At 54.3% G+C, this 15,158-nt stretch overlaps 2 protein-coding genes across 2 annotated transcripts; both read right to left on the minus strand.

The window, feature by feature from the left end:
* Positions 1 to 90: 90 nt before the first annotated feature.
* On the minus strand, positions 91 to 7,800 carry LOC132080650 (protocadherin alpha-13-like). Its single transcript, XM_059483904.1, has 5 exons — positions 5,262 to 7,800; positions 4,518 to 4,553; positions 4,163 to 4,232; positions 2,896 to 2,986; positions 91 to 180 (listed from the first exon to the last, which is right to left on the minus strand). The coding sequence occupies exons 1-5, from the start codon at positions 7,798 to 7,800 to the stop codon at positions 91 to 93; spliced, it is 2,826 nt and encodes a 941-aa protein (XP_059339887.1).
* Positions 7,801 to 7,924: 124 nt separating this feature from the next.
* LOC132080651 (protocadherin alpha-8-like) lies at positions 7,925 to 14,834 on the minus strand. Its single transcript, XM_059483905.1, has 5 exons — positions 12,307 to 14,834; positions 10,851 to 10,866; positions 9,927 to 9,965; positions 9,697 to 9,773; positions 7,925 to 8,045 (listed from the first exon to the last, which is right to left on the minus strand). The coding sequence occupies exons 1-5, from the start codon at positions 14,832 to 14,834 to the stop codon at positions 7,925 to 7,927; spliced, it is 2,781 nt and encodes a 926-aa protein (XP_059339888.1).
* Between the last annotated feature and the right edge of the window lie 324 nt (positions 14,835 to 15,158).

Below are 15,158 nucleotides of genomic sequence, written 5' to 3' on the forward strand. Positions count from 1 at the left end.
CCTGCTGGCCCCGGCCCGGGCCCCGCACGGCTCCCCGCCGCCGCCCGCACGCACCGGCTCTGCTGCCCGGCCCGAGCCGCCCCCCCGCGCTCACAGCCGGGCTCTCCGCCGCACCGGGGCGGAGCCGCCCACACGGACCCGTTCCTGAGCCTGCAGCGACACCGTGCGCTGCTCCGCCGCCTCACACCCATCGCAATAGGACCCATGTCGCCGCCTCGGATGGTCATCTCCCCTGCCGTGTTTTGATCCACTTCTCCTGTTTTCTTCTCTCTTTTTTGTGTGGGTTTTTTTTTTTTGGTTTTGTTTTCTTTTTTCCTGTGTTGGCGTTTCCTTGCAAATATACCTTACCTTCCTCCGTGTTTTTATTTTTTCATTTTGATTTCTTGACGCTGTTCTCTGTCTTTCATCGTCTCTCTGTCTTTCCCTTTCCTTTTTTTTTTCCTCCTCTCTTTATTACATCATACGTCCTTGCCTTTTGTTTTTCTTCTTTTTAGTATTTCGCTTTCTTTTCACTTTTCTTCCCCTTCCTTCCCTACATTTTATTCCATTTCTGTTCTCTTTCCATCATTCGCTTCTGTTCACTCTGCTGCCAGGTCTCACATATCAGGCGCCGCTGTGCCAACCATCCAGCCGGATTCCAGCCATCAGCGCCGGAGATGCTCTAACCAAGGGAGAGGCTGTTAGGGAACTGCTCCGTTCTGCGTTTATAGGTACAGTCCGTGCATGCTCTTTAGCTACTTTTCTTGTTTTCTTTCTTTGTATTCTTCATTGTATTTTTCATTGTATTCTTCATTGTATTCTTTATCCTTTCTTCATTACATCCTTGTGCTGTTAATTTCTATCACGTTTCTACCTTTTTTCTTTCCTCTCCTCTATTTCCTCCTTTCTGTCCTCATTTCCTGCCCTTCTCCCTTCCTGTATACAATGATAGTGTCAGTGACATGTTGGTGATCTCTTTTGTAGTTTCTCAATCTTTCACTCTTCCTTCTTTCTATTGCTTTTTTGTTGTCTTCTGCTTCTTTTCCTTGCCTGCATTGCTTCCTCCTTCTCTTCCTTCTCCACCTCTCTTCTTTGTCCACCCTCTTCTCTTTTTTCGTCGTTGCCTTTCCTTTGTTTCCTTACACAACATGTTTCTATGCAACTGTATCACTTTCACCATGCAGCACGGAATGAAAGCAAGCTCCCATTCCTCTTCCCCACCATATTCCATCTGTCCATAAGAGGAACAACTGCCCTGGTTTCCAGGCTATTCAAAACAGACAGAGGGCTTCTTCACCTCTCCTCCAGCTAAAAGACCACACTCTCAGCTCCTTTCCTCTCAACAAAGAGAATCCACCACACTCTGAAACACAAGGCCAAGACCCAGCTACTTCAATGCCTGTGCAAAAAGGTCTCAAAGATCCAAATCAGCTCAGGACACTCTTCCAAATGGCAGCTTACCATCATTGGAGCACAGTACACCAATGTGCCACAAAGGCTGAGAAAGCAGGGGAACACCACAGCTCCTGAGATCTACATTTCTGGCCTCATTTATCACATGTACGGTGAAAGCCAAGCTCTTGCTTCTCCTTTCCAGGCTGACATACTCTGCCAGGAAAACTCAGCACCTTATCCAGGGGCATTAGTCCCAATGGAATCTCTCTCACTTTGCAGCACACTCCACCCAGCCAAAGCTGCAAAGGTAATACCGTGGCATTTCCCCCAAGAATATCCCCTCAGCTCCCAATACATCCACTCTGAAAAACACATGAGGGTCTCCCCTCCATCCATCACTGCTGTCGCTAATTCACACTGTGCCTGGAAGCAGATGGAACAGAATAAGCAGTGGTGTTTGCTGGCCCAGTCATAGGATACCTCAAATAGGAAGGGACCCATAAGGATCAACAAGCCCAACTCCCAGTCCAGGCAGCCTTTGGTCAACCCAATATGAAGGTTCTCAGACTCAGCAGGAACAGAAGTGCAACTGTCTCACACGCTCATCTTTTTTAGCTAGAAGGGACTTACCTGCAGCATCACTGGTTGCTTCTTCAGAATGGAAACTTTTTCAGGGAAGGGGAAAAGAGGAATAATGTTTTATACCCCCAGTGTTATTAGAGAATTCTGGGGAACATGGATTGGGGAAAATAACACACATTCTTCAAAACCCTTGAAATCACTGGACAGAGCAGAGGGGAAGCAGGAGGAGCAATGGAAAGATAAAGATGTTGTCTCAGCCTCAGCTCAGAATGCTGGAAGAGCAACCCTTACACTGATTGCAAATTGCCACCCAAGGCCTGCCAAAATTCATCAATCTACATTTCACCATCTGTTACCAAGACATTGCCAATAGAAGAGAAGCAAAACAGAGAAATGGGCAGTTTGGTAAGAGGAGAGAATAAAAACAAAGGATCCCATTCCACTATATTTAAATACAAGCTTTGCCAATTTCTTGAAGGGCACTTCATCAACTGCCTAACAAAATTAAGCAGGGAGTTTACCAAGGAGAAGTTCAGAGAAGTCTGGCCAAACATGATCAAAATGTGATGAAGCTTCTATTTCACCAAGACCACTTCCCATCAAAAGCAAGTGATCCAAGTTGTGTATGACACGTGTCTGACATCTGGCAGGAAAAGCATGGAGAGTACCAAGGAATGGGGATATACAGGACTTCTGAGAGGATCCCAGACAAGCATCCCTGTGTATTCCAGGCCTTGTTTTTAAGGTAGTCTGCTTGCATATTCTATCACTTGCCCCTGGAAATTGCCTGTCCACAGCTAAACAGATATTCTCCAGTTCTTCCCCAATAACACAGTCCATGTTCAACACAATGTCCTCATTTCCTCAGGGAAGAAACTTCCCCACTCAAAGTCACCCTTCTCTTGATGGATGTCTCAAGGCCTTCTCCATGCCACTTACAGGACTGCCACAGTACGCAGACACAGTGCCACTGTGACAGACCAGCGCTTCAAACTCATTTGGAGCATAAACCAGGCCTTCAGCTCCCCTCCTAAATGGCACAAAGAACTTATGAAATGGTGCAAACTCACACAGAATTTGGCAGGCTCTTCCCACCTGTGTGAATCTCACTATGAATATGCTTTCTGCTTTTCAGCCATCTCAAGGGGAAACAACATGGAGCTCCATACTAGAGTTCATAAAACTCCTGTGATTAGTGGTGTCACAGCTGTGATCCCAGTCCACACAGACTTTAGACGTGGAAGTGCTACATCAAATGCTAAAGTGCAAGTGCAGTCACGATATTGACTGTGTGGATATCCCCATAGAAATGTGGATAATAGTTCTATGATATAACACTAGGACTGGGCTACTCTGGAGGTTTGATGTATATGTACACATTTCAGAGTTAACTGTATCATGGCACTGCTACCCAGGGTAATAGTGCAAGTGCACAAGCAGGGGAAACAAGCACGCAGAGATTACCCCCACTTTCTCAACACGCCTGTTTACTGATCCCATCCGAGGAGAAGCAAGGAACCATTATTGCAAAGTCTATGAAGGTGGAAGTGACTGTGGATGCCCAGTACAGCAGGCTGAAACTCTACCCTCCCACAACTCCTTTCTCAAAATAAGCAGGCAAAGGTTCATCAGACAACATTCAGCATTCTGCATGGCATCTCCTCTTACACATCTCCTATGGTAATCACTCAGTAGCACAAGGGACTCTCTCAGGTAGAAGATATTCATAAGGTCAAAGAGTATTTTTGGCATTTCAAAACCATGTAACTATCTGAAGATCCATAAAGCCTGCACACGAAGACACTTTGGACCCTGAAAATCATCCTGTGAAAGAACATTCTGTTCATCCTGCTTCGTTCCTCTAGGTATCCTGGGACATGCATTCTCAAGACAAATACATCAACTCCATTTCCTGTCTTATGTCATGGCGCATGGAATTTCAGTTCCCACAGACAGATCTTCCCACTGCTCAAGGTCACCCCTCACACAAGGAAATTGTCAGGCCCTACCCAGTACCACAGGCCACAGATTCACTCCCCACTTCAAGGCCCATTTCAAGTTTACTTATCCTTCTCAGCAACAACAGCATCACAAAACACTGACAGGCAGTATCATGTACAAGGTATCATGTACATGTACAGCACACTTTCTGCAGCTGACCCATCGTGTTTTGCAGTGCTGTAACTATCTCAGAAGAAAGCATGACCTGGTAACAATAATCTTTTCAAAGGTGATGTCAAGAAATCTCTTAAAGGGAATGGCACTGATGTCAGGCTCTGAGAGGGATACCAAAATGCTGGGGAGCATATAAGTGTAACATTCAAATCTGACCATTTACAGGAATGTTATTTGAGATTTGGTAGGGAAAGCTGGGGCTTGGGGGTTAATATTTCTTTCTAGTTGCAGAGAGGAACACTGCCCCAAGGCTTTTGAAATAATGTCACTGTCGATACAAATTTGGAAAGGGCAAAACTAGCCAGGGTGTTCCATGACCCTTCTCTGAATGGAAACACAAATCCACAGCGTAGGGACCAGGCAGCAGGAAGAGAAACAAATTTTACCTTTGGTCGCATTGGGCTGCCCGAACCCATATGTTACTAAGAAAAGCAAAAAGATACCTCAGAAAAAAAAAAAAAAAAAGAAAAAAGAAAAAAAAAAAAAAAAACACAAAAAACCCCAAACAACAACAACAACAACAACAAAAAACCCCACCACGACGGGGATAAACTCTATACTGCCTTTATTGTTTCCTTAATGATTCTAGTGGAGAAACCGACTAGATACGATTTTTCCATGGCACTCAAATAGCCAAATAGCCACACTGCATCACATGTCTTGCAGAGAGAAATGAATGAAAAGAGATTTCAGAAACAATTCAGAATAAAACAGGAAGGGTATCAGTCAACAAAGACAATAAGACGGCGTGTAGTGCTGGGAGGACTGTCAGAACCACAGCCTGCCTATCTTGCACTCCATCAGCACACTCGGGTGGAAACCCTAAACTGAACCAGGCAAGACAGTTTCCAAACCTGACACCCTAGGGCACTTCTCATTGCAATAGGCAGGGAATTAATTCTAGGACAGAACGATTGACACACAGAGCAGCAAACTGCAGCTGGGGACCATAACTGCACCAGGCTGCGGCGATAATTCTATATTCCCCCAAAGGGCAGATGCAAATGTGCCATTGCTATCCTTAAGCACCCGTGAAGAACCCGTCAAGAATTCATCTGTCTCAGGCCGTGGGAACGGAGCCCGGATTCCGGCAAAACCTGCAAACCTAGATGGACAGAAGGGTTTGGTACGGGTGGGAGAGGAGAGAAAGTTAGCACTGACCGTGTCGAGGAGAGCGGAGGGCTCCGGCTGCGTGTCCTTGGCTGCAGGAGCGGGCGGCGGCGGAGGGAAGTTGGGGCTGAAAACCATGAGGTCGCTCTTGGCAGCGCCGTCCGCCACGCACAGGCTGCGGCTGTGGCGCTGCGAGTAGGACCAGCTGCCCACTTCGCTGGCGCACACGAGCGTCGTGGGCCCGGGCGCCGAGAGCACGGCCGCCCGCGGCGCCCAGCGCGACGCCCCGTACAGCACCACGGCCAGCAGGAAGAGGCTGGACACGGCGCAGATGGCCACCACCAGCCACACGTTGGTGGCCGCGCTCGCCGCGCCGGCCCCGAGCTCCACGCCCGCCGCCGAGCGCGACACAGCCGCCAACGACGACGACGACGAGGATCCCGCGGCCAGCGCCGCCTCGGCGGCCTCGAGCAGCGACACGCTGAGCGTGGCCGTGGCCGAGCGCGCCGGCTCGCCGTGGTCGCGCACGACGATCAGCAGCCTCTGGCGAGGCCCGTCCGCCTCGTCCAGCGCCCGCGCCGTGCTCACCTCGCCGCTGTAGAGCCCCACGCGGAACGGGCCCTTGCCCCGCGGCTCCCACAGCTCGTAGCGCAGCCACGCGTTGTAGCCCGAGTCGGCGTCCACGGCGCGGATCTTGGCCACCACCTGCCCCGCCGGCGCCCCCCACGCCGCCCACGCCCACAGCGTGCCCGACTCCGAGCCCGCCCCCGCCAGCGCCACCGCCGCCGCCACGCCGCCCGCCTCCGCTGCCGAGCCCGCGGGCGGCAGCAGCGCCGGCGCGTTGTCGTTCTCGTCCAGCACGAACAGCTGCACCGTGGCGTTGCCGCTCAGCGGCGGCTCCCCCGCGTCCACCGCGCGCACCTCGAACTGCAGCACCTGCAGCTCCTCGTAGTCCAAGGGCTGCAGCGCCCACAGACGCCCGCTCTGCGCGTCCACCGACACGTAGCTCGACGCCGGACGCCACCCAACACCCGACGACGACGACGACCCCGCGGCGCCGCCGCCGCCGCCCACGCCCAGGCCGCCGTCCCACACCGAGTAGCTGACGCGCCCGTTGGCCGCCTCGTCCGGGTCCCGCGCCCACAGCCGCGCCAGCTCCGCGCCCGCCGCGTTGTTCTCCCGCGCCAGCACCGTGTACACTGCCTGCGCGAACAAGGGCGCGTTGTCGTTCACGTCCGACACCGGCACCCGCAGCCCGCGGCTGGCGCGCAGCGCCGGCGCCCCGCCGTCCTCCGCACGCACCTCCACCTCGTACTCCGACACCCGCTCCCGGTCCAGCGCCTCGCGCAGCACCAGCGAGTACGAGCCCGCGAACGTCGCCTCCAGACCGAACGGCGACGCCGGCCACACCCAGCACCGCACGCGACCGTTCTCGCCCGAGTCCCGGTCCGACACGCTCAGCAGGGCCACCACCGTCCCCAACGACGCGTCCTCGGGCACCGGCACCGACAGCGACGTCACCCACACCTCCGGCGCGTTGTCGTTCACGTCCACCACCTCCAGCAACAGCTTGCAGTGACCCGACAGCGGGGGTGTTCCCTTATCTCTCGCTTCAATACGAAAATTGAATACCTTGACTTCCTCGAAGTCTAGAGTGCCTGTGAGGTGAATTTCCCCAGTGTTCGGATTGATGGAAATCACATCTTTTCCACTTGGGGGAATAAAGTTCGTCACGGTATATGTCATCTCACTGTTAATTCCTTCGTCTGCATCTGTGGCATTCACCCTCGTCACCAGCGTCCCCACCTCAGCGCTCTCCGGCAGCTGCACTTTATACACAGACTGGTTGAACTGGGGTGCGTTGTCGTTCGTGTCCAGCACGTAGATCACCAGCTCCATTGTCCCCGTCAGAGACGGCCGGCCACCGTCTGTCGCCGTCAACACCAACCGGTGCACGGGAATTGTCTCGCGGTCCAAAGATTTCGTTAAAACGAGTTCGGGTTCAATATTTCCATCATTCGATTTTTGTAAATCCAGAGAGAAATGCTCGCTGGGGCTGAGTGTGTAGGTGAGCTGCGCGTTCGCTCCGATATCCGCATCCGACGCGCCCTCCAGCGGGAAACGAAATCCAGGAGGCGAGTTCTCCGATAAACTCAGATTTTTCCGGGCGGCGGGGAAGACGGGGGCATTGTCGTTGATGTCGGTGACCTCCAGCTGCACATGGAAGACGCGCAGCGGCCGCTCCAGCAGCACCTCCAGGCGCAGCGCGCACGGCGCGCTCTTGCCGCACAGCTCCTCCCGGTCCAGCCGCGAGCTCACCAGCAGCGCGCCGCTCGCCCCGCTCACCTCCACGCTCGCCCGCCGGCCCGGCGCCACCAGCCGCAGCCGCCGCGCCTCCGTCTCGCCCGCCTCCAGGCCCAGGTCCTGCGCCAGACGGCCCACCACCGTGCCGGCCTTGGCTTCCTCCGGCACCGAGTAGCGCACCTGCCCGCCCGACAGCGCCCAGGCCGCCTGCAGCACCAGCACTCGCACCACCGCCGCACAACAACGCTCGCCCATCCTTCCTGCCGCTCTGCCCGCCGCCGCCGCTCTGCCTGCCGGCCCCGGCCCGGGTCCCGCACGGCTCCCCGCCGCCGCCCGCACGCACCGGCTCTGCTGCCCGGCCCGAGCCGCCCCCCCGCGCTCACAGCCGGGCTCTCCGCCGCACCGGGGCGGAGCCGCCCACACGGACCCGTTCCTGAGCCTGCAGCGACACCGTGCGCTGCTCCGCCGCCTCACACGCTCCGTATCTTCGCCCAAGCTGCCTACCGGATATGGGTATTTTTTTTTGCCATGTCTTGCTGTCGTGCTTCTCTTTTTTCCCCTTATGTCTTCCGGTGTCTCTGCACGCAATCTTTCATTTCTTCTTATCGTTTCTTCACTGCCCTTTTCATATGTCTTTTTCCCTTGCAATTCCTTCTTTTCAGTCATGTTTTTTCACCTTACCTTTTTTTCTTTGTCCCCTTTTGTCTTTCTTCAATGTCTCTCTTGTTTTTTTGTCCTTGCTATGCCACTCTCCTTTCTTTCCACTCCTTTCCCATCTCCTTCCACCGTCCTGTATTCTTTAGCCACACTGCAAGGTCGCCAGTTTTCTCTGGCGCCGCAGAGACCATGAAATGCGGGACCATCAGCGGTAATTACGGGGCATCAGTGCTGGAGAGCTGAGCTGCTCCAACCACGGCTGTTAGGAACCAACTCTGTTCAATATCTACTGATAAGTTCGGTGCGTGCTGGTCAGGTCTGTGGTCTGTTTTATATTTCCATTCTGCCCTTCATTTCTTACTTTCATTCTGGTTTTACTTTTATTTGTATGGGTTCATTATTTTCTTTATTACTACTACTCCTACTGTTGTTGTTACCATTTTCCTTATGCTATTAGTATTTTCCCCATTCCATTTACCCTCTTTCCCTTCTCTTTCTTTGATCTTTCTCTATGTCTTTTCATTCCTGCTTGTCCCTGTCCTTGTTCTTTCCCCCCCTCCTCATCTATTTCTATCATGTCTCTTTGATCGTCCGTATTTTCCATCCCTAAAATATTTTCCAAATCCTCCCAATGCTTTTGGGAATATCTCTCTTTCTTCTAATTTTACCTGACTTCTTCATGTATCTCCTTGTTTAGCTGGTTTCAGTTTTTTAATCTTCTTCTTCAGTTTTCCTCCTTTCTCTTCTCCCTTCCTCTCCTCTTTTCTTGTCATTGCTTCCTCTACTGTTCTACCTCCCAAATTATATGTTCTGGAAATTTTTTTCTTTAACAAAATATTTTAAAAACACGTAGAGCACCCCTGCCAGGAACCACAGACATGTCCTTGGGGCCTGAGTCTCATTTCTCTTCCCTACACCTCCTATTCACGTGGAGAGGGAGCAACCTGCTTGCTGTTCATGCACCTCCAACTTCCCTCCCTCCAGAAAAAGGACACACTCTTCAGTTTCCAATGCTCTCAAGGACCCAGCAATAACACAGCAAGGCAGCCAGATGGCAAAGAGCAGCTCTACTACATAAAATACATTCCACCACTCTCTGACACAGAAGCTATAGCCACAATTATTGGGATATCTGTGCATGGAGGCCTGAAAGAGTTCCAACCAATTAGGGAATTTTTTGATTCCAGAACTGAAACCTATCAGAGCCCAACATGACAACCCTCCTTGAAGACCTAAAAAACCACCGGACAACCACAGCTCCGGAGGATTCATCATGTACCTCAGTGCTTCCTGACTCACTTTCCTCTTGCATGTCCCAAATTCTCTTCCTTTCTGGAAGGCCCTCACTATATAGACAGCACTCCAAGAGCCTTGGTATCTACAAGACCCCACGGAAAATCTCTCCCTCACCTTAGAATGATCCACTTGGCACACACTCAAACAAAAGCCATGAAGGTAACACCACAACAGCGTCACTAAGAACACTCCCTTGACCTCCTACACATCTGTTTGGCGAAATGAATGTTGGTCCCTCCTCCATTCCCGCTTGCTGTCACCCTCTCAGGCTGTGCCTGGAAGCATCAGAAAAGGAATGAGAGCAGGTAACAGCTGCTATGCTGGTCCAATAGGGGAACATTCTGCTGATTCAACAAAAAGATGCCACAACTGAACAGGAACTAAATTACATCAGTCTCAACAACATCCACATTTGTTCTATGACTTACCTCTTCCATACTGGTTCCCTCTTCAGAAAATAAATATTTCTGAGGAAGGAAAGCCGGATTTAAAGGATAATTATGCTTAACATTACCAGTGTTTCTTGGGAAACTGGACAGAAATATATCACTTATGTTCCACACAAACTGGAAAACATGCAGTGTCCATTATGCCCTTCTCTCCCAGGGGAAAAACTAACCAGACGTGTAAGCTACAGAAATTCTCTCAAAGTAATGCTCAGAAGAGAGGAATAGACATTCCCCAATACTGATGGGCAATGGACCAAATATCTGCCAAATTGCCAATGAGAGACTGGAAATAAACATAACTACAAACAAACCCAGGAAAATAAAAGTATTTGCAGTTTGATAGAGAAGAGAATGATAATAATACAAAGAACTCCCATTCTCCTGTATTGGAATGCAACTTCTGGACACATCTTGGATACCAAGACCCGTCTAGCAAGACAAAGAGCAGAGAGGCAATGAGGGAAAGATTCAGAGAAGGCTCCGCAGCATGATCCAAATTCCAAAACGTTCTCTTTGACCAACACTACCCCACACCAAACCCAAGTAATTAAAGCCATAAAGGGGAGATGTTTTCATTAAGAGCAATATCAGGAAGAACAACAGTGCCCTAAGATATGCAGAACTTCTGGGTGTCCTGAGAGGACACCCAGGAAAGCAGCACTTTGTGGTGGAACCATTGCTGAAGTATTCTACTGTAATCCAATATTTTGCACCCTGGGAAGTGAGACGTCCACAACCAAATAGACATTCTCCATTCCCTCCCTAAATATGTATTTAAATCCTCCCCTTTCCCCATGCCTGCCACAACGAATATACAGAGTGCTGCAAATGCATTCCGTGATTATTTGACTTTTCTCACATGCCAGGATGTTTTGAGCCTTTTCAGAAATAACAGGTACAAACCGAGTTCTTAAAGGTTCTGCAAATAGAGTAACGAAAAACACTGACATAGCCCCCACAAAACTTCTTTAAGAAAATGACACCAAATCTGAACCACAAGTCCAGTTAAAATATTAACTGGGTAGAAGAATTTCTACAATAGAAAACCAGAGCTGGACTGTTCAGCAGATGTGGAGGATTGGTGTGTACATCCACTCAGGCTCACCACAATGAGCCATGTGTGATCACAGGACTCACCATCTCTTCCCAGACTGACCGTGCAGGAGCACAAGAAGGGGAAGAAAAGCACAACAAGATTACACCCACCCCCCTCAACTGCCCTTAAATATCATGTCTCAAGAGAAGCACAGATCCACCATGGCAAGAGCTGTGGAAGCAGCTATAACTGCCCTACAACACACATGGAAAGATGTTTGTAGTACCACCCTCCCATAACAACAACCCCAAAAGAGCAGCAAAAATGTTCATCAGTCTTCATGGTACCAGCTGCTACCCCACATAAGCACTGTGTCAGGCTAGAGACAGCACAAGGAACTGTCTCTGATGGAGATATTTATAACCTCAAAGGTCTCCATGGCCATTTCAATATCCCATATTATCTCAAGGTCCAAAAGGTCTCCAACATCAGACCCTTGAAACTTGGGACAGAATCCTGGGCAGAAACACACCGTGTCAATCCTGCCTCCTGCTAGGCATGCTCCATTCCTCACTGCATAACATCAGTTGTGGAGAAAAAGGCATCATCTCACATCTCCTATTCCTCTCTTCTTATGACATAGACCGTGATTTTACAAATTCTTTCCAGTTCCATCAGACAAGTCTTCCCACTGCTCCAGAACACCATCCCAGATTTCACAATGACTCTGTGGAACCAGCCAAAATGGAGAAATAACACTCTGCCGATTGAAAATACATTAGACCACAAGTCCAGCTGTCTCCACAACTCTTGTAGAGGAAAATAACACAGGATGAGGACAGAGAAGAAACCAGAGGTGATATCGCCCAAGTTAGCACTCTACAAAGGCAAAAAGGCAGCACACAGTGCCTGGGGTCTGTTACGAGCACAGCCTCATACTTTTGCGCACCTACAAAAAACCTCCGAGAAAACACTACATACCGGACCGCAAGAGCATTATCTGCAAAGCTGACTCCTTAGAAAAGTGACTTCATCTAAGGGGAAAACAATTCATGTCCACGCCAGGACACCTCAGCTGCGGACAGTAACAGAAAAGGGGTGCAGAGACACATTTTTTCACTGGCAAGCCTACCCCTGCCACCAGCAGGAGTTCTGGGACTCAGGCAGGACACTGCGACAGGTACAAAGGTGCCTTTGATTTCTTAAGCACCTGTCAAGCACCCATGCCTTCGGGCTGCGGTAATTTGGCCTGGATCTCAGCACCGACTGCCAAAGGCACAGAAAAAAAGGGGCAGAATAAATAGAGAAAAATAAAGGTTGAGCAAGGTATTGGCACTGACCGTGTCGAGGAGAGCGGAGGGCTCCGGCTGCGTGTCCTTGGCTGCAGGAGCGGGCGGCGGCGGAGGGAAGTTGGGGCTGAAAACCATGAGGTCGCTCTTGGCAGCGCCGTCCGCCACGCACAGGCTGCGGCTGTGGCGCTGCGAGTAGGACCAGCTGCCCACTTCGCTGGCGCACACGAGCGTCGTGGGCCCGGGCGCCGAGAGCACGGCCGCCCGCGGCGCCCAGCGCGACGCCCCGTACAGCACCACGGCCAGCAGGAAGAGGCTGGACACGGCGCAGATGGCCACCACCAGCCACACGTTGGTGGCCGCGCTCGCCGCCCCGGCCCCGAGCTCCACGCCCGCCGCCGAGCGCGACACCGCCGCCAACGACGACGACGAGGATCCCGCGGCCAGCGCCGCCTCGGCGGCCTCGAGCAGCGACACGCTGAGCGTGGCCGTGGCCGAGCGCGCCGGCTCGCCGTGGTCGCGCACGACGATCAGCAGCCTCTGGCGAGGCCCGTCCGCCTCGTCCAGCGCCCGCGCCGTGCTCACCTCGCCGCTGTAGAGCCCCACGCGGAACGGGCCCTTGCCCCGCGGCTCCCACAGCTCGTAGCGCAGCCACGCGTTGTAGCCCGAGTCGGCGTCCACGGCGCGGATCTTGGCCACCACCTGCCCCGCCGGCGCCCCCCACGCCGCCCACGCCCACAGCGTGCCCGACTCCGAGCCCGCCCCCGCCAGCGCCACCGCCGCCTCCGCCGCCGCCACGCCGCCCGCCTCCGCTGCCGAGCCCTCGGGCGGCAGCAGCGCCGGCGCGTTGTCGTTCTCGTCCAGCACGAACAGCTGCACCGTGGCGTTGCCGCTCAGCGGCGGCTCCCCCGCGTCCACCGCGCGCACCTCGAACTGCAGCACCTGCAGCTCCTCGTAGTCCAAGGGCTGCAGCGCCCACAGACGCCCGCTCTCCGCGTCCACCGACACGTAGCTCGACGCCGGACGCCACCCAACACCCGACGACGAGGAGCCCGCGGCGCCGCCGCCGCCCACGCCCACGCCGCCGTCCCACACCGAGTAGCTGACGCGCCCGTTGGCCGCCTCGTCCGGGTCCCGCGCCCACAGCCGCGCCAGCTCCGCGCCCGCCGCGTTGTTCTCCCGCGCCAGCACCGTGTACACGGCCTGCGCGAACAAGGGCGCGTTGTCGTTCATGTCCGACACCGGCACCCGCAGCCCGCGGCTGGCGCGCAGCGCCGGCGCCCCGCCGTCCTCCGCACGCACCTCCACCTCGTACTCCGACACCCGCTCCCGGTCCAGCGCCTCGCGCAGCACCAGCGAGTACGAGCCCGCGAACGTCGCCTCCAGACCGAATGGCGACGCCGGCCACACCCAGCACCGCACGTGACCGTTCTCGCCCGAGTCCCGGTCCGACACGCTCAGCAGGGCCACCACCGTCCCCAACGACGCGTCCTCGGGCACCGGCACCGACAGCGACGTCACCCACACCTCCGGCGCGTTGTCGTTCACGTCCACCACCTCCAGCACCAACTTGAAGTGACCCGTCAGCGGAGGTGTTCCATTGTCTCTCGCTTCAATACGAAAATTAAATACCTTGACTTGTTCGAAGTCTAGAGTGCCTGTGAGGAGAATTTCGCCAGTGTTTGGATTGATGGAAATCACATCTTTTCCACTTGGGGGAATAAAGTTCGTCACAGCATATGTCACTTCACTGTTAACTCCCTCATCCGCATCCGTGGCATTCACCCTCGTCACCAGCGTCCCTACCCCAGCGCTCTCCGGCAGCTGCACTTTATACACAGACTGGTTGAACTGGGGCGCGTTGTCATTCGTGTCCAGCACCGAGATCACCAGCTCCATTGTCCCCGTCAGAGACGGCCGGCCCCCGTCAGTGGCCGTGAGCACCAACCGGTGCACGGGAATCGTCTCCCGGTCCAGAGATTTCGTTAAAACGAGTTCAGGTTCAATATTTGCATCATTCGATTTTTGTAAATCCAGAGAGAAATGCTCGCTGGGGCTGAGTGTATAGGTGAGCTGCGCATTCGCTCCGATATCCGCATCTGATGCGCCCTCCAGCGGGAAACGAGACCCTGGTGGAGTCGTCAGTTCCGCAATGCTGAGGTTTCTGCGAGCGGCGGGGAAGACGGGGGCATTGTCGTTGATGTCGGTGACCTCCAGCTGCACATGGAAGACGCGCAGCGGCCGCTCCAGCAGCACCTCCAGGCGCAGCGCGCACGGCGCGCTCTTGCCGCACAGCTCCTCCCGGTCCAGCCGCGAGCTCACCAGCAGCGCGCCGCTCGCCCCGCTCACCTCCACGCTCGCCCGCCGGCCCGGCGCCACCAGCCGCAGCCGCCGCGCCTCCGCCTCGCCCGCCTCCAGGCCCAGGTCCTGCGCCAGACGGCCCACCACCGTGCCGGCCTTGGCTTCCTCCGGCACCGAGTAGCGCACCTGCCCGCCCGACAGCGCCCAGGCCGCCTGCAGCACCAGCACCCGCACCACCGCCACACAACAACGCTCGCCCATCCTGCCTGCCGCTCTGCCCGCCGCCGCCGCTCTGCCTGCCGGCCCCGGCCCGGGCCCCGCACGGCTCCCCGCCGCCGCCCGCACGCACCGGCTCTGCTGCCCGGCCCGAGCCGCCCCCCCGCGCTCACAGCCGGGCTCTCCGCCGCACCGGGGCGGAGCCGCCCACACGGACCCGTTCCTGAGCCTGCAGCGACACCGTGCGCTGCTCCGCCGCCTCACACGCTCCGCGACAGCGCCTGTCCCTCCGCTCCGTCATGGCCGTTCCTCTGCTGTTTCTTCCTACCGTGGTCGTATTTCTTTCTCTCTTTCTTTCTCTCTTTTGTC

This window comes from Ammospiza nelsoni, chromosome 16, assembly GCF_027579445.1.
Source record: "Ammospiza nelsoni isolate bAmmNel1 chromosome 16, bAmmNel1.pri, whole genome shotgun sequence".
NCBI lineage: Eukaryota > Metazoa > Chordata > Aves > Passeriformes > Passerellidae > Ammospiza > Ammospiza nelsoni.

Coding starts and splice junctions, on each gene's coding strand:
- LOC132080650 (XM_059483904.1), bottom strand. CDS start 7,800: ATGGGCGAGCGTTGTTGTGCGGCGGTGGTGCGAGTGCTGGTGCTGCAG. Junction 4,233..4,517: donor GCAGCCCAATGCGACCAAAG/GTAAAATTTGTT, acceptor TATCCCTCTCAG/AGCCTGACATCAGTGCCATT. Junction 181..2,895: donor CTGCGTACTGTGGCAGTCCT/GTAAGTGGCATG, acceptor GATGGGTGTGAG/GCGGCGGAGCAGCGCACGGT.
- LOC132080651 (XM_059483905.1), bottom strand. CDS start 14,834: ATGGGCGAGCGTTGTTGTGTGGCGGTGGTGCGGGTGCTGGTGCTGCAG. Junction 9,774..9,926: donor AGGGAACCAGTATGGAAGAG/GTAAGTCATAGA, acceptor TGATGCTTCCAG/GCACAGCCTGAGAGGGTGAC. Junction 8,046..9,696: donor GCCAAACAGATGTGTAGGAG/GTCAAGGGAGTG, acceptor CATATCCGGTAG/GCAGCTTGGGCGAAGATACG.